The sequence below is a fragment of the Loxodonta africana genome, chromosome 4 (assembly GCF_030014295.1).
Source record: "Loxodonta africana isolate mLoxAfr1 chromosome 4, mLoxAfr1.hap2, whole genome shotgun sequence".
Classification (NCBI taxonomy): domain Eukaryota; kingdom Metazoa; phylum Chordata; class Mammalia; order Proboscidea; family Elephantidae; genus Loxodonta; species Loxodonta africana.
The window spans coordinates 155881502-155898745 of NC_087345.1; the positions used below are offsets into that span (position 1 = coordinate 155881502).

At 39.5% G+C, this 17244-nt stretch overlaps 1 protein-coding gene across 2 annotated transcripts in view; it reads right to left on the minus strand.

The window, feature by feature from the left end:
• ITGA8 (integrin subunit alpha 8) overlaps positions 1–17244 on the minus strand; it is a 228174-nt gene that overhangs the window by 130298 nt on the left and 80632 nt on the right. For both annotated transcript variants that reach the window (XM_064284887.1, XM_064284886.1), the window contains exons 12-13: positions 10967–11172; positions 8259–8450 (exon numbers count right to left, since the gene is read on the minus strand). In XM_064284887.1, the coding sequence (XP_064140957.1) occupies positions 8259–8450; positions 10967–11172 (398 nt within the window). The remainder of the gene's footprint in view (positions 1–8258; positions 8451–10966; positions 11173–17244) is intronic.

A 17244-nucleotide genomic window follows, 5' to 3' on the forward strand; every position in this document is an offset into this window, starting at 1 on the left:
AAGTAAAAACAAACTTTTGACTAGAGGATTTGAACTTAATTCAATAAAACTTTGAATCACAATTTCAAGAAGCTCTAAGTTTAATTGAAATGCTTCTGTCAGTTTGTCATGCTGTGGTAGTTTGTATGTTGCTATGATGCCGGGAACTATACCACCAGTACAGTTAGTCCCCAACTTATGAGGTATTCGAGTTATGACGAACTGCACTTATGACCATCTTTTTCTTGTACATCTTATCGTTAGTAATATGTACTACATACAATGTTGCAGTGTGTAATTTGATGACGTTATTATTCTCAGATGTTCACTGGCAGATACTCAATATTACGAGCTATTATTCAAAATACTACCATATAACAGGCTATGGCCTGGTCTACAATGAAGTTGGTGTCGGTGTCGGGAGTCGTAATGAATAGAAAGTTGGGCAATGTTCAACATTAACGACATACAACAATTGCACTTCACACGCGTCCAACAGCCATTACTTGATAATGCCCCAGGACGTGACCCCCACGTAAATGATCTAAATCAAGACCTAAAAGTGGTGTAGATGCCTCCCAATATGACAGCTGTGATTCAGCCTATGAATCAAGGTGCAATGGCCACCTTCAAGGCTTATTACCCATGGACCATGTTTGCTCAGGCAATAGCCGCAACAGATGGAGGGACGGTAACATTATACGATTTCTGGAAGAATTATAATATTCTTCAATGCATCTGGAACATCGCATTTTCCTGGGAGGAGGTTACGGGAAAATGAATGCGAGAGATACAGAAAAAATTGCTGAGTTATGTGAACGTGCTCCAAGCATTTGATCGGGATAATACGACGGAAGAGATTGGTGGAATAATCCTCCATACGGCAAGAAAGTTGAATTCAGAACTTGATACTGCCAATGTGGAACAGCTCACAGACCACAAAGAAGGGGTACTGACAGATCAGGACTTAATTTTGAAGAGGAAAAGAAATGCTGAAGAAGGAAATAATGATGAAGAGAAAGGAAAGAAGTTGGCAAAAAATTTTACAGTGAAAAGATAGGCTGAAGTTTTTTCTCAACTAAATCAGGGGCTTCAGTTCCTTGAAAACATGGACACAAACATTGATCGCTTTGCTAAGTGGATATGCAGATTCAGGAAGCAGTGAGATGTTACAGCCAAATATATGAAGAAAACAAGAACAATAGAAGGACCAAGCAGACAACACTCACTAATTTTATGACCAGAAATGCCATCCCCATTCTCAGGGATAATCCAGATGATCCAGAACCTTCCACACTTGAAGTTATTACCACAACTGACAAAATGCCAACGTTGTCGAACTCTTCTTCATTGTTGGAGTGAATTTTTATGATTTGTGTAGTTTTTATGTATGCATGTACATGTTAAAATATATCTTTAAGTTTATATGTAATGTTTCCATACCCCAAAGACAAATAAAGATTGGATTTATAAAGATACTGATAATAAAAGGTAATAATGATGAAAACTTTATAAAAAGGAGGTACTTGACTTATGTCAGAACCAGCTTATGACAGAGTCATTGGAACAGAACTGCATTGTAAGTCGGGGACTATCTGTATTTCCTTTGGTTAGAGTCACCCCTTTATTTCCTTTTGTGTAGGTTTTTTCTCTCTTTATGTTATTTTTATGTGTATGTTCTCTCATGCTCTCTCCCTTGTTTGCACAAACACGTGTGCACAAGCATGCACACATACCCCCACTCATTAAAACAAATGATGGTGGGTTATTTTATTTCATTTGCTATAATTGTCTGAGATGGCTTCATGATATAATCATCGTATATTAGAGGCCTGAAGTAGACAATGATAGTGTTGGCATTCAGCCATGTTTTCCTCCAGTTTTTATTGCCTGTAAGATTTCTGCTCTTCAACAAAATCTGCACTTCCCTTCCTCCACTTTCCAATGTCTGGGCTATGCATTTAGCAGATGGTGTTTTATACAATCATGTTTAATGGGATTAGACTAGATCACTGAATTTTAGGGATTCCTGACCATCACAGATGTTTCTTCTCTGGAATGCTTTCTTTCAATGTATACAAGATACTCCCCTAGCCAATCCTAGCTTTCCAATGTGTGCCAACGTAGAAATCTGGGCACATCTACATTTTGAATAGGAAAAACAATTTTAGCACGAGAAATGAAAATATTTATGACTCCTATTTATATATGTGTACCTATGACAATATTTATCATAAAGGGGCTAACAACTACTTAGTGGTAAGCTAGATGCTAGAACGATTATCCAAGAATGCAGTCTTTCAAAATCTTGTGTGGTCCAACATGTCTGTGAAGTAAAGGATCTTTGATTGTATTCATGTGGATCAAATTAATTTCCTTTCCTACTCTAAGCCATTTTACAGCATTTCAGAAACATTCTCTTTCAGCCTAGAAAGTGCAAACACACACCACCCGCTGAAGTAGGTATTATTAGCCCCATAACCTCAGATAAAGAAATGGAAGCTCAAAGAAATCAAATAAATTGGCCAGTGTCACATAGCTAATCAACAGTGACTGAGAATCTGACCTGGGCAGTCTGATTTCTCTTGCCAAATTTAATATGGTTATTTTTATATTGGTTTGATGTTTCCCAAAAAGAAATAATTGGGGCGTGAATCTTATTCTATTCACTTTCCTGCTGAATACACCAATATCCATATATATATATATATATATATCATATATGTGTGTATACACGTGCACACACACATATGAACTTGAGGCATGAGTGTATTTATCTCTGTGTGACAGAGATTAGAAAATACTATTCCAATGATATGAACTCTGTCTTCTATGCAGTGGCTGGCATGCTTTGGAGTCTTAATTATCAATAGCAACAATTGCTATAATTGCAACAATGTTAGCAATATAATTGACCTTATGCCTACTTTAGGAGTCCCTGGATGGTGCAAATGGTTACCTGCTCGACTACCAAGCAAAAGGCTGGAGGTTTAAACCCACCCAGAGGAGCCTTGGAAGAAAGGCCTGGGGATCTACTTCTGAAAGGTCACAGCCTTGAAAACCATATGCAGCACAGTTCTACCCTGCAACACATGGCATTGCTATGAGTCAGAATCAACTTGACGGCAACTAGTTTGGTATGTCTAGTTTTTGCTAGCATTTTTCCTGCCCAAGACAAGAAGACTGTGTCTGGCTCCTGCTCAAATATAGAACATCTGTATCTTGCAGAAGAGATCATGTGACAAAGAGCAAATATAAATCAAACCACCTTTTATGTGTCTGTGCTTTCTGTTATTTCAGCACTATGCGAACTTCTTTCTAGTCAGTTCGGGGGATGAAACAGCAATAATTCACAATAAATATATCTCAAACATCACAAATCAACCATATTGTTTCTCCCAATATAAGGCAGATGGGTTGTGTTAAGAACATGTAAAAAATGCTTGCTGGTATCTGATGAATGGCCCAACTTGTGTGCCTTGCCATTATCATAGGAGGGATTAATAATAGGCTGCCCAGAGAGGGTATGCAGCTGGCAGAGAAGACTGGGGAGGCCAACACCCTTATCCTTTTAGATATAGCAGTTAGCATTTAGGCACCTAAGATGAGGGAAGAGTGTTCATCCCAGGAATGGGAAAAGCAGCCCGATCTAAGCCCAAATCCATTAGAAGTCATCACTTCGGTAAGCACAATTTTTCAAGTGTGTTTCATTCCATAACAACTCCAAATAGCCTGGCTTGTTACAACTTCGAATTTCAAATCTACGTTTGCCTTTATATTGTTTTCTCATGAATTCTCAGATGCTAGGTAGATAGAGTGATCACATTTGGGATTTTGTTTCTGATCTATTTAGAATGGAGTGCCCAGAACAGAGCCACTGAGAGCCCACGCCATACCTGGGTGTGAGTTTTATAAGGCACTCCTTCGGGGACCGTGGTTTCAGGGGACATCTAGATCAACTGGCATAACAGTTTATTAAGAAAATGTTCTGAATCCCACTTTGGTGAGTGGCATCTGGGGTCTTAAAAGTTTGTGAGTGGTCATCTAAGATGTATCAATTAGTCCCAACCCACTTGGAGCAAAGGAGAATGAAGAACACCAAAGACACAAGGAAAATATGAGCCTAAGAGACAAAAGACCCACATAAACTGTGAGACTCCATCAACCTGAGACCAGAAGAACTAGATGGTGCCTGGCTACAACTGATGACTGCCCTGACAGGGAACACAACAGAGAACCCCTGAGGGAGCAGGAGAGCAGTGGGATGCACCGCTGACTCCTGGAGGCATGGAAGCAAAGCACAGGCTCTAGAGCTGTGTTGTTCAAAGTTGGGTACTAGGTAAAAACACAAATCTCTGAGCCCCACTCCAGAGTTAGTAAATCAGAATATCTGAGAGGGAAAAATACCTGAGGGGGTGTCTGCACTCCACGTTTATTGAGAGACTCACCAGGTTTCTGGCGTGAACATTAACTAAGCTTCAGAACCAATGTTCTAGAGCTGACTACTCAGGTTGTGGTCTGGGGTCAGCAGCAATGGCTTCACCTGGAAGCTTGTTGGTGATGGGAACTCTCACCCTGCCCACCTGAACTACTGAATCATAACCTGCATTCAAGCAAGATACCCCACTGATTCATATGCACATTAAGGTGGTGGAAACTCTGCTCTAGAGCACCAGTTCCCAGCTTGGTTGCACATTGGGAGCACCTGGATTACTTTAAAAATTACTGTCGTCTGAGCCCCACCCCCAGAGATTCCGGTTTAATTGGAGTGTGGGTTGGGCATGTGGTGTTTTAAAAGCTCCTCAGGTGGTTCTAACATGCAGCTAAGTTTGAAACCACTGCTTATAGAGTATGGCTATACAGAGTAGAAAGGCCCCATAGGGTTTCCAAGGAGCGGCTGGTGGATTGGAATTACTGATCTTTCAGTTAGCAGCTGAACTCGTAAGCACAGCACCACCAGGACTCCAGATACATCCTAGAAGAAGGAAGTCAACGGAATGGATTTTGAAACCTACTGAAGGCCACAATAATCTGAAAGGCAAAGTTCTTTTGATATGAAAGCACAGGATCCCAAATGGAAAGAAAAGTGTGCTTCTTTTTATATAAGAAGGATTGGCTTGGAAAATCACAAGACAATCCCTAGAAGACTAGAATTTAGAGCTTATAAAATGAACCATACCAAAAAACCAAACACACTGCCGTCCAGTCAGCTCTGACTCATAGTGACCCTGTAAGACAGAGTAGAACTGTCTCTTAGGGTTTCCAAGGCTGTAATCTTTATGGAAGCAGGCTGATACATCTCTCTCTCCAAGAGCTGCTGATGATTTCAAACCACCAATTTTTCAGTTAGCAGCCAAGCTCTTGAACCACTGTGCCACCACTGAACCATAGGGTTGATGAAATATGAGGACAGTTTTCCCACCAGCTAGTGAAGAGGGAAAAAATATATTTTCAGGGTTGGAGTAACTATCTCAGAGAGATTTAGATGTTGTTTCTGAGCTGGTCCCCTACTTGGTCAAGATTCTAGACCACTTGGTTAACTTTGGGGAAAAGGAGGGCTTTTTCCACTTCCCTGGCAAAGCCTTAGAAAAGTACAACCTTTTTAGTTGCTGGAGTAACAAGATGTCTGGGTAGAAAACTATCAATGGCTCTTGATGGCACACAACAACAACAATGGAAGAGTCTGGGTGCATTAGCCTAGAGGCAATCTCAGAAGCCCAAAGACCTCAACTTGCAAGTATTTGAGTCCCAGTGGTGACTCAGAAGCACCTGCTGAGAGTGTACCAGAAGAGGTCAAGACAGGGCAAGGAGGAGACACGGAACTTTTAAGCAGAGGACATGGCACAAACCATAGAGTTAGCCACAGAAGCTTGAGCAACATGTAAAAGACCATCAGGGAGTGAGCTTCAGCCAAAGACCAATGACAATAGATGACAGCACTGGGGCCATATGCCCCTTTCTCCATTTTGGACAACAGGCACATTCCTTTCTACCTCATCCCTGGGGAGAATGTCTGCACAGGGAGGAGGAAGAGAGCGTTCAAATGGCTATTTACCAAACGGAGACCAAGTCTGAATCCAGAAATGACTGCAAGATAAAGGTTTTTTGCCATGGCGGATATGGAGGTTTGTGGGCTAAACTGAATGCATTTATAGAAAAATAAGGAAAACTATATGTCTGATTCCCATATTGAGTCTGTAGATCTCAAATCCACTGTGCTAGTTACCCAGGATCTACTAATCACCTGTCTATAAGGCAGTTTTCCTTTCTGTAGGTCCTTTGAGACATGGTGTAAAGACAAAAAGGCTTCTTGGAGTGGCATTCTTTTTACCAGAAGAGGGGGATCGGGGGAGATGTTACAGGATCATGAATCAAAAAGCACCTATGTTTCCATCTGAGAGGCAGAACAGGACCAGAACCCAGGTCTACTAACTAGAATGCACAGATGAAGTCTGCAAGCCTCACGACCATCCTGAGGGATAAGAATTCCACTTAGCTACATTAATGGTCCCACGCAGTAGAAAACATTTACTATGGAGACAGAGGGATACACTGCACCCACATCATTAGTTACTATAAATTGGATCAGCCTTAGCAGACAAACTTATTAAATAGTAAATGGTCTCAAATGATCTTTTTCCAATTGTTACGAAGCAGTGAAAAAAGCATAGTTAAGAGATAACCAATTACTAACATTGTACTTACTATAATTTTTCTTTTCCCTCACTACCTTCCTCCCCTCCCCCTTTTTTTCCTCTCCCTAAAGGGAATATTCCTTGAGGGAAAAGTTGTTTTATATTTCTCTCCTTGCTAGCCCTTGTTTGGAACATGTTTTCCTTTCAAAGGAAGTCAATGGACTAGCTATTTGATCAACACATACTTTACTTCCTTTACCTGGTGGAAGGCACAGCCATTCTATCTGGCAAGTTCCCTGGTTTTAAGGGTAGGAAAAAGAAGACTATGGAAAGCATAGTGAACAGAAGTAACTTTCTAAGTTAACTGTTTACCTAAAATCGCAACTCAGGAGTTGAGTTTCATTAATCACCCTAACACATTTTGGGTAGGAATCACATAAGGCACCTAGATTTTTGAATTATTTAAAATTAAGATACATAGTGTGTAAAAGAACTCCGACCCTCCACCTCCAAAAAAAAAAAAAAACAACTAGCCATCACTGATGAGACTACAAGAAAATAAATGTAAATAAATACTCTTGAAATTGCCACAAGTAGAAAGCATTAGTATACAATATAATACCAGGCTACAACGTCTATGTTAGCGTCATAAGAAGTTTCTGGCAAATGTATAAGAATATGTTGTAGTATAATAGTCCCAGAGGAGAAGAGAAAGCCAAAGCATCGCAATGAGTGGTGTATATTTAGGCAGTCAGCTTACTGGAATGCTGCCCCAAACCAGAAAAAAAACTCTACGCATGAAAAATACCCAATTTAGAGGAGCAAATGGTGGAAAGAGACGAGGGTTTAATAAATAGTTGAAACTGTCAGTTAACTATTAATGATGATTTCTACTTATTGAAACCATGTTAAACTAACCAATATTAAAGAGAAAATTGAGCCATAAAACCAAGAAGTCAAATGTTCTCTGCTAAAAACTCTAATTACTGAAGTAATTCTTTAAGGCAAACGAGCATTTTCATACAGCTTTCACAAAAGATGAATCATCTATTAGTGCTTCATGGGTGTCCAGGAGCCCTCAATACGAATTAGGTAATTAACCAAGTCGATGATTCCTATCATAAACTAGCTTTTTTTTTTTTTTTTTGTCAGTCTTTAAAATATTCAATATATCTTCCAACAACCTTAAAAGATGGCTGGAGAATATTTATGCTGTAAAACATGAACTTTATGACAGAAACACTGAGGTCCATAAGTTAATTAATAGGAATTATGAGCTCAAAAGAGAATTACAGGGTTAAACGAAATTGCTCTAAAAAGGTATCTGATGCAACTGCCTTTGTCAACGGAGACCAAGGTACTGAGAGACTGCAAATGAAAACTTCTGTTGTAAAGTGGACAAGTTTTATGTTCAATGTAGCTTTTTAAACCATCTTTCCTTCCGAATATTGTCTCTTGGCAGCAGAGGGAGTGTTTGTTTTGTCTGCCTTCAAAATCTCACGAAAGTCATGCTGGAACCATACACAAAAAAACCTGTGCCATGTTTCAGCTTGACATTCGCCTTTATGAGGGAAGTGCTCAGGCATGATGCATTTTCCAGAGAATGGAAGTGGATTCTCCTGTGGGAGTAACAGAAAACCTTACCTGGGTAATCATTCTTGTCTATGTCCGAATCTCCTCTTAAAGTAAAACCAAATCCTGAAGGGACAGCCTGTGAGGCCCAAGCTCCTTGCAGAATTTGGGAAGGCTTTATGTTTAACCCGTCCTTGTTTCCGTTGTAAATGAGCACTTTGCCTTGTTGGTCCTTGCCTGCAAAGGGCGCTCCAATTGCAATGTCTATAAAGAGAAACATATAAAAATACTTTTTTAAAGGAAGGAAGAATGTTTTACAAATAGAATTAAGCACAATAAAAGAGCAGTATCAAAAAATCCAAAGTGCTTCTTGAATTTTCTGTGAGAATTCAGTAATACTGCAGCATTACTAAATTTTTGTTGTCTTTTATCCATCCAGCAAATTTTTATTGAGTGCCTACTATGTGCTGGATACAGTGAACAAGGCACTCAAAGCCCTTGGTTTTAAGAAGTTTACATTCTGGGGCAGGTAACAGATAATTTGAATAAGGAAATAATCCAGAAAATACCAAAAAAAGGAATAAATACAAAGCAGAGAATTAAAAAAAGGGTGATATGATGGAGATTGGTTGGATTGTTATTTTAGATTAGGTGGTCATACAAGGTGTCTCTGAGGCTGACATTTAAAGTAAAAACTGAAGGGATAAGAACGAGCTGACCATGTGAATGAGTGGGAATTGACTCGACGGCAACGGGTTTGGTTTTTTTTGACCATGTGAAATTGTGACATAAGAGCACCATCAGAGGGAACCACGGGCCAGAGGCCCAAAGGTGGAAAGAGCTTGGACGGTTTGAGGAATAGCCATATGGCTTGTCCACAGGGAGTCTTAGTGAGAGATGGGGGAATCTGAGCCAAATCACAGCGTTTGTTAAACCAGGTGAGGTGCCTTAGCAGGGTACTTACAGGGTCGTTGTTTTGTTTGCTTGTTTTTTGATTTCAAACACATCTCTTTCCCCAAGATTATATTGTGTAATGGATACACAGTCTCATGAGGAAGGAAAGACCCAGTATATAGTTGAAGACACTGGAGAACCTAGAGAGAGTCATATCTCCTGATTCCCACTTAAATATATCAATGAGTGAAAGTTACCTTTCATACATTTTTGGGTTAGAATTGTTCTGAACAATAAACACTCAGTTTCCTTTGAAATAGAGTTTCAATAACATGGCAATCACAGTGGATCATAGTATGTGTCCTCATTTGTGTTATTCATTCACTACTCTTTGCTCTTAGGTAGGCTTGGATAAGACTGAAAAGTTATGATTAAATATTCTGTTATGAGTATTATAAGTCCATTTTCCTTTAACAGGTAAAGTTAAACGGTCTGAAAGCCCAGATTGCTGTAGAAAATAGCTATGTCGTCACAACATAGAGAAAAGGAGCCTTTTCTTCACTTGTTCTAAGTCAGTTACTTTATGTCTGTTCTCATGTTTGATCCTGGTGAGTTTGCCATTATTTTATCCATGTTATACTTAAGGAAACCAAGACTCAGAGAGGATAAGAACCCCTTTAAAGTTGTTCTCTTAGCTCTTAAAAATATCATCAAGCATTTGAGAGAGAAGACAAATAGAAGAAAATGTGATTTAAAAAAAAGACAATGCCATAGATAACATCATTTAATTCCCTAGGGTGCTCTTTGGCATTATAAATAAGAAGTGAAATACAGTAGTTTTTGAAAATAGCAAACCAGTTAAAGGTGAGCTTGTCTTTTTTTAAATTTCCCTGGAACCATGAGCTTTTAATTTGCTTTTATGTTTCATGGTACTTTAAAAATTGCTATTTATACATTGCTGGAACCTGCTTTTGCAAAGATCCCATAAAGGTGCTCGTGAATACTGATTTGATCTGAATACACCTGAGGCCATTTGATTAGGGTAAATTCCTGTACTTCCTCACTCAATCAAGAAACCCACCATAACTAGGTTCTTAACTTAAAGGCCCTAGGATGGATGTAACGTTTTGTGTGAGTTTGCATCTTCTTCTAAGGAAAGGGTACTCAGGAGGCATGCATAAATTCCTAAGTTAAAGAACTATAACCCTAAACCAACAATTTAGCACTAATTTACTGCAAACATTGAAACTGCTTTCAAGTGAAAATTTACAAACCAATTAAAACTCAGCATAACTCATACGTAACCCACATAGATTAATCAGAAGGTGATATCCTTACCAACATATCAACCATGTATTAATTTGTCTTCTTTCTATACATATAGCAGATTCTGTAGTTCTTTTCAAGTCACTAAATCCACACACCAATTCTAAAAATAATTTGCTGCCTTTAGTCAAGATCTGTTATATTGTTGTTGTTGTTGTTCGGTTTGTTGCTTCAGTTCCAACTCACAGTGACTCTACAGGACAGAGCTGAACTGCCCTATAGGGTTTCGAAGGAGTAACCATTCTCTAGTGGATTTGAACTGCTGACCTTTTGGTTAGCAGCCGAGCTCTTAACCACCACACCACCAGGGCTCCTGATCATGACATCCTAAATTGAACATGAGAAAATTTCATGTAACACTTATACTTATCCAAACATATAAACTTTAAATTGCCTTGAGATTCCTGATAGCTTATTAAAAATTGATCACTCCGAAACCACCAATAATAACTGTACCACACACACCACCGTGAATGCTTGAAGTGTCCATCTTTTCCCTCACACAACAGTAACATGCAATTATAACACATACACAACTTCCACGTGTTTGTTTAAGTTACCATTGTATCCATCTTGGTTCAGGTCTCCTAAATGTGCCACAGCACTGCCGAATCTCCCGAAAACCTTAGTGCCTGTCAGGACCTGCGCGTCTCTGAAGATGAGAGGGCTTGATTGCAAATACAGGTAAACTCGCCCAACTTCTTTAGGATTACTCTCAAATTCGCGTTCCATGAAGATAGGTGCCCCAATCAATATGTCATCCATTCTGTGGGGAACAAAGAAAGGTCAGTGCGCCTGTGGGACTAAGACTCTTTCTGGTGAATTTATAATTAACTGCGTTAATACATTTTCAGTTGGTATTTTTTCTTTTCGGAGCAACATTTTACAATCCTCATATTTCCTTCATTGCTTTGCTATGCCTAAGGAGTTGAATGTTGTAAGGAAATAAGAGCTGTTAAATTACCACATCAAACTTCCTAACTACCTTAAAAATTATGGCTTTAAGAAAACCACAGATAGTTTACCTTTTTCAGCTTTTTAGTGCATTTCTAGAAACTGTAGTTAAACGATATCAAATTGACCTAAATAGGTTTTTCCAAAAGTAGATTAGAGTTTGTCTAAAATTTATATAATGATACATTTAAATTATTCAGTTTTCTGCATAATAAGTCTTAAAATAGTTTTGCCTTTTCCTTCCTCTTCCTATTTAAATAAAGCAGAGGTCAGAGAGGGGCTATAATACTGGATAGAGAGATAGAAACCAAAATTTTCATTCCAAAGAAAATGTATAGGTTTTCTTTGTATATATAGGTAGATATTATAGCAGGAAGCTAGTCCATGGTTTTTAAGGTTGAAAATTCAAGAAATAGACATCTAAGCAAATTATTTAGAGATAAAGAGATAACCACCAGGAGAATAAAATACAAAATTGGTTAATGGTGTTTCCTTCATGGAACCAGACGGATGCGAAGAAGAACAGAGCAGAAGCTGTTGATCTTCACTATGATTCTTCTAAACTATTTGATTTTTTAGAACCATATTCATGTATTATTTTTATTCTTAACAAGTTCAGGGAAACTCACAGCAGCTGACATTCATAGTATGAGCTCCGCTAACATCTGCATGAAGACACCTATATCCTGGCAGATGTAATAATCCAAAAAAGGACCTGAGGCAGAAATACAAATTTGCATTTGACTTCCATGGCCCTGTAGATTCAGTAATATGCGGAAGTTTGCCAAGTAAACTAATTACTAAAATATCATCATTAACCTAAAAGGCAGGGAGGAGGAGCAAGAAGCTTCCTTTAAAATCTGAGTGGGCTGCAAAGGCTCTTCACCATTGCTTTGACCCACCTTTCTTGTCTACTTCTGTCCTTCTTTGTGTTCATCTACTGTTTATTTTAAAGTATAATTCCATAGATACCCAGTGTACCTATTATGTTTAAGATGCTGTGATAGATGATTTAAAGAATACAGAGATGACTATTAGGTCTTTTCTGCCTCCAATTAATTCACAAGTGAGGTCAAATTGTTACACACGTAACTATAAAACCAAGTAAGGTAGGAAAAATTATAGGAGAGATCCAAACAAAATGCTGGGGTCACTGGACAAAGGGGAGGCTGTGTGCTTGGAGGGGATGAAATAAGCTGCATGGAAGAGATGCATCGGACCTGGATAGAACTCTGATAGGTGAATCTAGAGGTAGGCTTTCTAGGTGGTGGTGCTGAGAACCAAGGCAATGCCCCTGAATGAGATCAGTGAGTGGTCCAGGTGGGCTTGATGTTGAGGTAACTAGGTGACTGCAATGAATAAATCACTTAAGATGACTCTTTCTCTCACACACACACCTATAGTAAGCATTTAATAAATGGTAGGTATTTTTTTTTATTATTATGATAATAAACGGTAGGCTGTGATGCTGGAAGCTATGCCACTGGTATTCAGGTACCAGCAGAGTCACCCATGGAGGACAGGTTTCACCTGAGCTTCCAGACTAAGACAGACTAGGAAGAAGGACCCGACTGTCTACTTCTGAAAAGCGTTAGCCAGTGAAAACCTTATGAAGAGCAGTGGAACACTGTCTGATACAGTGCTGTAAGATGAGCCCCCCAGGTTGGAAGGCACTCAAAAGACGACTGGGAAAAAGCTGCCTCCTCAAAGTAGAGTTGACCTTAATGACGTGGATGGAGTAAAGCTTTCAGGACCTTCATTTGCTGATGTGGCATGACTCAAAATGAGAAGTGGCTGCAAACATCCATTAATAATTGGAGCCTGGAATGTATGAAGTATGAATCTAGGAAAATTGGAAATAGTAATAAATGAAACAGAATGCATAAACATCAATATCCTAGGCATTAGTGAGCTGAAATGGACTGGTATTGGCCATTTTGAATCAGACAATCATATAGCCTACTATGCTGGGATTGACAACTTGAAGAGGAATGGTGTTGCATTCATTGTCAAAAGAACATGTCAAGATCTATCATGAAGTACAACTCTGTCAGTGATAGGATAATATCCATATGCCTAAAAGGAAGACTAGTTCATACAACTGTTATTAAAATTTACACACCAACCACTAAGGCCAAAGATGAAGAAATAGAAGATTTTTATCAGCTGCTGCAGTCTGAAATTGATAGAACATGCAATCAGGATGCATTGATAATTACTGGTGACTGGGATTCGAAAGTTGGAAACAAGAAGGATCAATAGTTGGAAAATATGGCCTTGGTGATAGAAACAATGCTGGAGATCAAATGATAGAATTTTGAAAGACCAATGACTTCTTCATTGCAAATACTTTCTTACATAACATAAATGGCGACTATACATGTGGATCTCATAGATGGAATACATAGGAATCAAATCGACTATGTCTGTGGAAAGAGACAATGGAAAAGCTTGATATCATCAGTCAGAACAAGGCCAAAGGCCAACTGTGGAATGGACCATCAATTGCTCATATGCAAGTTCAAGCTGAAGCTGAAGAAAATCAGAGCAAGTCCACGAGAGCCAAAATATGACCTTGAGTATATCCCATCTGAATTTAGAGACCATTCTGAAGAATAGATTTGACTCATTGAACACTAGTGACCAAAGACCAGACAAGTTGTGGAATGACATCAAGGACATCATACATTAAGAAACTGAGAGGTCATTGACAAGACAGGAAAGAAAGAAAAGACCAAGATGGATGTCAGAGGAGACTCTGAAACTTGCTCACGAATCTCAAGCAGCTAAAGCAAAGGGAAGAAACGATAAAGTGAAAGAGCTGAACAGGAGATTTCAAAGGGTGGCTCGAGAAGACAAAGTGAAGTATTATAATGAAATGTGCAAAGACCTGGAGGTAGAAAACCAAAAGGGAGGAACACACTTGGTGTTTCTCAAGCTGAAAGAACTGAAGAAAAAAATTCAAGCCCTGAGTTGCAATATTGAAGGATCCTATAGAGAAAATATTAAACGATGCAGGAAGCATCAAAAGAAGATGGAAGGAATACACAGAGTCATTATACCAAAAAGAATTAGTCGATGCTCCACCATTTCAAGAGGTGGCATATGACCAGGAACCGATGGTACTGATGGAAGAAATCCAAGCTGCTCTGAAGGCATTGGTGAAAAACAAGGCTCCAGGAATTGACGGAATATCAATTGAGATGTTTCAACAAACGGATGCAGCGCCGGAGGTGCTCACTTGTCTATGCCAAGAAATATGGAAGACAGCTTCCTGGCCAACTGACTGGAAGAGATCCATATTTATGCCTATTCCCAAGAAAGGTGATCCAGTCGAATGTGGAAATTATAGAACAATATCATTAATCTCACATGCAAGGAAAATTTTGCTGAAGATCATTCAAAAATGGCTGCAGCAGTATATTGACAGGGAACTGCCAGAAATTCAGGCTGGTATCAGAAGAGGACGTAGAACCAGGGATATCATTGCTGATATCGGACGGATCCTGGCTGAAAGCAGAGAATACCAGAAAGAAGTTTACCTGTGTTTTACTGACTATGCGAAGGAATTCAACTGTGTGGATCATAACAAATTATGGATAACATTGCAAAGAATGGGAATTCCAGAACACTTAATTGTGCTCATAAGGAACCTTTACATAGATCAAGAGGCAGTTGTTTGGACAGAACAAGGGGATACTGAGTGGTTTAAAGTCAGGAAAGGTGTGTATCAGGGTTGTATCCTTTCACCATAACTATTTAATCTGTATGCTGAGCAAATAATATGAGAAGCTGGACTACACGAAGATGAACAGGGCATCAGGATTGGCAGAAAACTAATTAACAACCTGCATTATGCAGATGACACAACCTTGCTTCCTGGAAGTGAAGAGGACTTGAAGCACTTACTAATGAAGATCGAAGACCACAGCCTTCAGTATGGATTACACCTCAAAATAAAGAAAACAAAAATCCTCACAACTGGACCAATGAGCAACACCACGATAAACAGAGAAAAGATTGAAGTTGTCACGGATTTCGTTTGACTTGGATCCACAATCAACAGCCATGGAAGCAGCAGTCAAGAAATCAAAAGACGCATTGCATTGGGCAAATCTGCTGCAAAGGACCTCTTCAAAGTGTTACAAGAGCAAAGACGTCACCCTGAAGACTAAGGTGCACCTGACCCAAGCCGTGGTATCTTCAATCACCTCATATGCATGTGAAGGCTGGACAATGAATAAGGAAGACCGAAGAAGAATTGATGCCTTTGAATTGTGGTGTTGGCAAAGAATATTGAATATACCATGGACTGCCAAAAGAACTAACAAATCTGTCTTGGAAGAGGTACAGCCAGAATGCTCCTTAGAAGGAAGGATGGTGTGACTGCATCTTACATACTTTGGACATGTTGTCAGAAGGGATCAGTCCCTGGAGAAGGACAACATGCTTGGCAAAGTACAGGGTCAGCCGAAAAAAGGAAGACCCTCAACTAGGTGGATTGACACAGTGGCTACAACAATGAGCTCAAACATAACAATTGTAGGGATGGTGCAGGACCGGGCAGTGTTTCGTTCTGTTGTGCATGGGGTTGCTATGAGTTGGAACCAACTCGACAGCACCTAACAGCAGGTATTATGAGGGAGCCTTGGTGGCGCAGTGGTTAAGCTCTCAGCTGCTAACTGAAACGCCGGTGCTTTGAACCCACAGCTGCCCAGGGGGAGAAGGATGTGCCTGTCAGTTGCCATAAAGATTACAGCCTTGGAAACAGTATGGGGCAGTTCTACCCTGTCCTATAGGGTCACTGTGAGTCAGAATTGACTCGACAGCAGTGGGTTTGGTTTTGGTTTTAGGTATTATGAAGGCATTGGGCTAGCTGTACACAATATTGTGTACAAAATACATAATATTTTTTATCATTTCATAGCAATTCATACAGAAAGAGTTTCAGTTTAAAAGTGCAGAACGCATTCACCTTCTCCCTTTTGTCGTGGAGCTAAAAGCAAGGTGAAGCATAACTCTGGGATAATCTGGGGCTGCAGCTATTTCTAGAATAAGCTCTTGTCTATCCACAGCAGGGGACGTAACAGAGAGAAAAGCAGCTTATTTCTGATTGACCGAAACTGTTATCAAGGCACTGGGTGGCTGTGGGCTAGAAATACCTGAGCAATAGCTATGATTTTGTTTCTAGATTATAAAACGTAAGTTAGATTAGCAAACTTTGATAATTTTTTTTTCCTCAAAGTATTCCAAATAAATGCATTTTCTTTAAGAAAAATAAAATAAAAAGTTGTTCCCACTGAGAGGGGAGCAGGGATTGGGGACGTCCCAGCCTTTAACCTTACCTGAGACAAGTCCTGGTTGCCTCTATTTCTGTTATTATTGTCAGTATCTAAAGGCATAAACACCTAATTGTGTGTGTTGCTGTCTTGCAGCCTTGAAGTAAGACATTTAAAATCATTGGTACTAAATTGCAGAGATTTAGCGGAGCAATTTTCTCATTCTATAAAGGAGGAGACCTGGTGGTACAGTGATTGAGAGCTGGGTTGCTAACCAAAAGGCTGGCAGCTTGAATTCACCACCTGCTCCTTGGAAACCCTCTAAGGCAGTTCTACTCTGTCCTATGGGATCACTATGAACCAGAATCGACTTCAGGGTAAAAATTTTTTTTTTAAATAAAGAAGGAATAGAAAAAAAAAAAAAACCCAGTTGCCTTTGAGCTGGACTTGTGGCAACACCATGTGCTGCAGAGTAGCACTGTGCTCCCTAATGGCTGTGATCTCTCAAAAGCAGATCACCAGGCTCTTTTTCCATGATATCTCTGGGTGGGTTTCAACTGCCAACCATTTGGTTCTAGCCTAGTGCTTACCCATTTGTGCCACCC